The 7,355-nt window shown below is 42.8% G+C and overlaps 1 protein-coding gene across 1 annotated transcript in view; it reads right to left on the reverse strand.

The window, feature by feature from the left end:
• Nucleotides 1–6,884, reverse strand: part of LOC144767740 (natural killer cells antigen CD94-like) — a 147,006-nt gene extending 140,122 nt beyond the window's left edge. Inside the window, exon 1 of the mRNA XM_078651125.1 lies at nucleotides 6,804–6,884. Within this exon, the coding sequence (XP_078507251.1) occupies nucleotides 6,804–6,867 (64 nt within the window). The 5' untranslated portion in view covers nucleotides 6,868–6,884. The remainder of the gene's footprint in view (nucleotides 1–6,803) is intronic.
• Nucleotides 6,885–7,355: the final 471 nt, after the last annotated feature.

Raw genomic sequence — 7,355 nt, forward strand, 5'->3', positions numbered from 1 at the left:
CCTAGTAAGAGTAGACTGTCCTTCTCCCCCTGCCCCTGGCTCCCCTGCTGCACTCAGTGTGGAGGTGGTGGTCCTTTTGCGCCAGATGTTTGTGGGTCAGACAACCCTCATGAATGCCTTCCAGGATCATGGCAAGAAGCTGGAACATGTAGTTGCCTTCGTGGAAGGCATTCATCCTGACGTGGGTGGGCTACCAAGAACTGTCCAGTCTTTGTCCTCCACAGTGACGGCAGCCATTCAGCTGTCACAGGCTCCCAGTCCAGCTTCAGTCCCTTCAGCAACCACCCTGCCAGTGGCACCACCTGAAGAGGTTGCCCACACACCACAGCCCTCAGGAGCAAAGTACTCCACACGCAGCACACAACATCAGCACTCCAAGTGGCCCAAAGCACAGACACCATCCCCAAAACAAAAAACAGACACACTGGAGCGCAAAGGCAAAACCCCTTCACGTTACACTCAGGGGCATCAGGTGAAGAAACAGGCCTAAAGCTCACATTCATCCAAATCTCCCACATCCAAAGGCACTCCCATCCCCACATGTCTCTGGCAATGGGTACATGAGTGCTGAGTGGGTCTGTGGCTGTCTGAGTGAGTTTGTAAGTGGATGTGAGCGGGTATAAAAGTGTCTGATTGAATCTGTGAGTAGGGTGTCTGACTGAGTCTGTCAGTGGGTGTCAGAGTTTTTGAGTAGGTCTGTGAGAGTGTCTGTGTGGGTCTGTGAGTGGGTGTGTCTCTGTGGTTATGTGAGTTGTGATTATTTGCCATCCCCTCCTGGATATTACCCTTTCTAACACTGCCAGTACTACCCCTATTGCTACAAAATCATGTCCATTCAGATCAATAGGCTGTACCAGGAGTGCGGCACTTTCCATCTGAAAGAGGGCAAGTGAAGGAAATAAGGACAAGTGATACAGTGGGACTGAGGTAGAGAGGGCAGGAGATCATGTGATGGATGGGCGAGGGAGACAACGAAAGAAAGATTGAGACTTAGATGGAAAATAGGAGGAAGCAAGAGGGCCATAAGAGACAGAACAGAAAGGTGAGTTGATGGAGATGTGAGGGTAGTAAGTGATGATGTGTGGGAGAGGCACAAGTGGGAGAATAGACAGAGACCAGGAGAAAGAGAGAAGAGAGGGACTAGGAAGGCCAAAGAGATAGATAATGAGCTGAGGAAGAGGGGGTGAAGGTGACATGAGATGGAGAAGAGAGAGCACACAGAGTCAGGGTGACGCAAGAAGCTGGGAACTGAGAGGTCCAAGAGAGGGAGTGGGGAGAGAGATTGGGAATAACAAGCAGAAAGAGGTTAGGAAGGGATTCCAGTGAAATCTTTAGAGGGAGGTGGGTATAATTGTAGAGTGAAAGAGACTAGGAACATGAGAGGGGTGGAGGAGGAAGGGGTAGATGGAGGAAAAGAAATGAGAGAGTCAGGAAAGGGGGTGAGAGAAGATCCGGTAGTGCCAGAGGCACTTCCATGTATTGGGACCACATGCTGAACTTTGACTACCATTGTTTTAATTGATTTTAGGTGTTTCTATTTATTCTAGCTTGATTGTACTACATCAGTTTTCCTGCATGTGCATTTTTACTTGAAGATTTCTTTTGTGTCTGATTGTAGCTTCAAAGTGGGTGTGTTTGCTTGTTACAGCCTTGCCAGGAACAGAACATGTCGGATGGGAATTTGAATTGAGAGAGAAAAATGTGGAATGTACTTCTCTGTCCCAGAATGTTGTGTTATATGCATTAGTGCTCAAATGTGCATTATGTTGTACATTAGGAAATGAAGTGTGTAGTGTAATAGGCAGGGATCCACAAATGTGACATGCCCCCGTGCCATCTTGAATTCTGACTCTATCTGGCTTGAGCTTAACTCACACAGGCAGGCCTCAAGATCACTCAAGTTGTTTAGGCTATCCATGAGCAAGATAATGTTTTCTACTTTTAGAGATTTTTGTAAGCTTCACTAAGCTAATGTGTGGGATACACGCTTGGTACCTTTCGGGGCAGAGATTGTTGTTGCCAGAGAAATGTGCGGAATATACAGCTCCGTCTCAGTGTCAAAATACAGTGGCATGGCCAGATTCTGTCTTGACCCTGACACAAATCTATACGGTCAACTCGGTTTTGTAACAGAAAAAAGGGGGTGAGGTTTCCTGAAACGTCACGTCATAAATAAAAGATATTAAAGTCGGGAAATCTTGACACTCAGATGGGAACCTGCTATGGAGCAGATGTATTGCCACCGGGAGATGTTGGGGTCCCAATCGAGGTTTCTGCCTGGCTGTCAAGGGTTCCTCCAGCTGACTTAGCAAGAATCATGAAAACTATTTTGGTGATGTATTGTCTTTTAATATTGGCATTGTGATGTGTGTCTGTGCCTGTGTACACATTTAGGTCTATATTGGTTCTAATCATCTGTTGTATTTAGTGTATATATCTTTATATCTTTTCATGCTTTCATTTATTCGTTGTGTCTGAATATTTGCATTTAACAGTGTTTATTTCTTGCAGTGGATGTCCAGTATTATTATCTACTTGTATTTTATTCCATGGATTTAACAGTTGCATTTTCTTACTTATAAGTGTGTTATTATTGGTTGTATATATACACATAAACACTTGTATACACACACATTTGCATATTGTTTGGATTTGACATCTGGGAAAGCCTTTCTGTTAGAGAGTGTCGCAAAAATAAATCATCACGCTTTATTCTGAAAGCTGTTTTTGATGTGCTTCATTTTATGGGTGAAAAACCATTGCAGGTGTTTTTATTGCTGTGTGTGCCGTGTGTGCCTCCATGTGGGAGAGCTGTATTTTCTATTATTTGGGAGGGCAAAGCAATTCAGAGCCACAGGGAGAAATATTGGGGGGAGAGAAAGAGAGAAAGGACGAGTGAGACAGTAAAGCTATTGTGCTTTTATATAATGCACTATAGAAATGTGGAACATTTTCCGACAGATGGCACTCATTTGAGCAACTCCAGTAAGGGTGAGAGCCTAATTGGCCCGCCTAGCATTCCATCTTGTGACTAACACGTGAAGTGCAGTTCAGCTGGGTAGATGCTCAGTCTACTGACCAGCCTCTGAGCTGAGAAAAGAAGAATCACAAAATGAAGAAAATGAAAAAAAATCTGAAAACTAAATAAATAATAGTGAAAATGGGTGTACAGTATTGGAATAGGGAGTTAGAAAAAGGCCAGAAAAGTAAAGAAAAAAAGGGAAGAAATGAGAATTATAATAAACTCAAGAAAAAGATACAAATGAAACAATAAAATAAGAACGAAGTCAGCACAAAAAGAAGAAATTATGTACCACAGAAACAAAGGTAAGTATTTACAGAAAAAACAATTTGGTCAATTTAGCCTTTCACATTACATTTCCTGGCAACATTCCAAAGCAAGCAAATTGAAATAAAATTAAATGATATAACATGTTTAGAGAGATGCCATAATCATTTAGGTACTTAAAAAAGTATCATGACATGGATGCCAAGGTGTGAAGAGTGAATAGGCGTGAATGCTTTGCATGCTGGGTGAGGCTATTTTCTCTTTACTGAGTGCCATCCTCACGTGTCTGCTATAAAAATGTTTAAACCCTTATCAGATGATCTTGACAGAACATCTCTTCAAGTGGGAAGGATACAGGATCAATAAATACCTGGTAGCATAACATGAGAGAAGGAAATATCTGCGTTATTAGTACAAAATGAAAAGTAAAACTGTGTTAACGTGGATGGAGAAGTGCAAATTTATATTGAGTGTGAGGAAAACCACACCTTTCCTGTCGGCGGTGTGTAAGGGAAGGCAGCAGGAGCCATCCCCTCTCATCATCTAACAAAAAGCTGAACGTGGCAAATGAGCCCACAAATATTCCCCTTGGCACTTACTAGGTCGGTTCCAAAACTCTCAATTAAAAAAAAAATATGTATGATCTTGTTAATTGGGTGACGAAGGGGCAAGATAAGAAATAAACACAAAAATAAGTAAACACATTTTTTACTTTTTCTTGTACGTCTGAATATGTCCACGGGACCTGGCCCACCCGGAGTCTCAAGAACAAACATGCTTGCGAGACCACACTAGTTCACATTCGTACCCTTGCTCCTTCTCTTTTTTTTACCTTGTTGTATGGGACTTGCTGAGTCAAGTCCCAAAATGGCTCCCAATACTTCCTGGTTCAAGTGTTGGCAACCAATCAGGGGCCAGATGTAGGTAAATATATTTTACCGACTCATAAATACCGAATTTTACCGATTCGGTATTTAAGATTCGGTAAAATATAAGGAGGGAGATGTAGGTAAATCCAGATGTGGATTTACCGAATCTGTAAAAGTCGGTATTTACCGATTCGGTAAATACCGACCGGTAATGCCCATTCATTCCTATGGGCTTTGAAGCCCATAGGAATGAATGGGCATTACCGATTCGGTATTTACTGAATCGGTAAATACCGAATTTCACAAGGGTGCAAGGGGTGTCACTTTGACACCCTCTAGCACCCCCAAAACAGGTTCGGGTGCCATGTGGCAGGCATACCTGCCCTAAGGGCAGGTCTGCCTGTCATATGGCACAGGTGTGCATGCACACATGTGCATGCACACCGGAATCGGTATTTTACCATCAAATTGAATTTGATGGTAAAATACCGATTCGGTAAGGCTTGTGGGACTCAGAAGAGTCCCACCTACATATCAAATTTACTGAATCGGTATAAATACCGATTCGGTATTTTACAGAATCAGTACATTTACCGATCGGTAAATTTACCGATTCTGTAAAATGACTGGCCCTACATCTCAAATTCCATTTACCGGTCAGTAACGGCCGAATTCGGCTGTTACCGACCGGTAAATGCCTACCTACATCTGGCCCCAGATCTCTGCATGAGATTGGTTGGATTCATGGAGGGTCTGTATCCCTAGATATACACATTTGTTTTTCCTTTAATATCTCAAAAACTACTGAACAGATTTAAACCAAATCACAAAGGGCGCTTTCTGGATCAAGAGTAACCTCTCAGACAAATTTGGTGTAATGTCGTTCAGCAGTTCGGGCTGTATTCATGTTTCAAATCTCTAGGGGGAATGCACTTTTTGACCACCCTTTTTCTCAGCCCCCACTTGACGGATCACCCTGAAACTTTCCATGCACAACTAGAATCAGAAGGTCACTTTTTTGGAAAGTTTTGTGAAGATTCGTCAATCAAACTTATAAGCAAGCCAAAAAGATGATTTTCCTATGGAAATTAGGTCCTAACTATAACTACCTACTGGTGACTGTATATATTACCTTCTGGAGGTTGCCAGTGGGTAGTTATAGTTAGGACCAAAGTTTTCAAAAGAAAAGTATTTTTTGATTTGCGAATATTTTTGGCGCCATCATCCCAACATTTTTTAAAATATTCCCCTTTTTGGTTCAGATGCACCCTGGGCTGGAGGAGGGGGGTCTGTCAAGGCCCCCCTTTCAGTAATACATAAAGCCCCGGGGAGGGGGCAGTCCCTGTGCCGCGGGTGTGCCACACGAGCATCCCTGTATATTTTTTATAAAAATGCAATAGGGATTTGGCCTACCTGGATTTGGCACACAGGAGTCTGCACATCTTTTTGTTAAAAATGTTGCTGCAAATCTATGCATCTACCCGCGATTGCAGCAAAATAAACAAATATGCTTTTATCCCATGGCGAAGTCTCTGTGGGAGCCCCCCACCACGTCTGGCAGAGGCAGGGTATTCCTACACTGCGCCCTTTTCTTTTTTTGTTCTTTTTTTGGGGGAGTTGGCTTCAAGCCTAGTCTCAAATGGCTATTTTTTTTAACTTAAATATCTTTGAAGCTACTGAACGGATGTACACCAACTTTGTTGCAATTCTGTTCAGCATTTCGGGCTGCAGTCGTGTTCAAAAGATAAAAATTATCCAAAGACATAACATGGGGAAAACCTGTTTTGGGACGCCTACTTTTTCTCAGTCTCTGCTTGGCGGATCACCCCAAATCTTTCAAGACAGCAGCGGGAGTGGAAGTCAGAATAGTTTTGACAATTTTGCACTGATTTGTCAAATGACACCAAATTTAATGGCAAATGAAAAAAACGCTCTTCCTAACATCCTAACTACAAACTACCTACTGGCGAGTGGCGCACACACACATATACACACACACATGCAAAGTGTTCCAGAGATTTTTTTTTAAGTAGATGGTGGACAAGTTGTGAGTGAAATTGAGTTCCATGCATCATGTGTAGCAATACAAAAAATAAAAAAGGAGCAGCATGAAGGAACCTTCACTAATGTTTACATTTCTACATCTCATAGAGCAGCGGTAGTCTATGTGTATTCAAGAGGGCTGTTCCATTCCAGCTCTTCAATTATCCACCTGAAATTAATATAACCATGATAAATATAAATGGAACTCATTTACATATTCAGAAGTCATCCTGCTATTCCGGCATTGACCTGGACTTAGCTTGGACACCAGTCTAAGGTGGAGTGACACATGTTGTAGTGGACATAAATCCACCAGCATTGCAGAGTTTCAAATAACACTGGCCACACTGGTGCATTTGAGATGAAAATGCCACAAATAACACCATTGCCCTGCATGAGAGAGTCTGCACTGTGATGGTTCCACAACACACACACACCTCCTGAATGAAAGCTCCCTCCAGGGCTTACAGTAACAGGAGTCCTATGGAGACAGGAGATGATGCTAGATCTATCCTCCTCACTCTTTACATTAAATCACGTCATATCATTCAGGCTTGCTGAGCTGGCATAACAACTACATATGTGATACAATTGTTGCATACCTTCTTTTTCTGTCTTCTTCCTTCTCAAAACGTATCTGTTTGCATATGTTTCGTCATGGTCCATTGGTGAGTCCCCAAGTAAGGTTTTATATAAATAAAACAGATGTTCTACGTGTGCTCAGAGCAGAATCTCTCTCTTGTTGGGCATGAAACACGAGGGTAAGTGCCTGGGACAGGAAGTGGGCCTCCAGAGTCAATGGCGTGCAGAAGCACTAACCTCAGAGCTGTGCTGAGCAGAGAGAGGAAGCACCAGCCAGAGGCCGGAAGAGGACTCCGAGGTATTGGTATCGTACTTTTTCAGGTACCTATTCAACAGGCAAAAGTACATACATATATACTTATTTTCCTTTGTCCAGCGCCCACTGTTTCACAATGGATTCTAGGCACTCTCAAGATAGGCAGCAGAGAGGGACGTGACAAGGGAACTGGAGGATAATTTGAGGCTCTCTTAGAATTTCACATTTTCAGGAGATGCACTCAGCCCATGCAGAAAACATTATTTCCTCCTATACATTTTCCACTCATTCAAACACCAATGAAAGGAACCCCGCT

The sequence above is a fragment of the Lissotriton helveticus genome, chromosome 7, assembly GCF_964261635.1.
Source record: "Lissotriton helveticus chromosome 7, aLisHel1.1, whole genome shotgun sequence".
Taxonomy (NCBI): domain Eukaryota; kingdom Metazoa; phylum Chordata; class Amphibia; order Caudata; family Salamandridae; genus Lissotriton; species Lissotriton helveticus.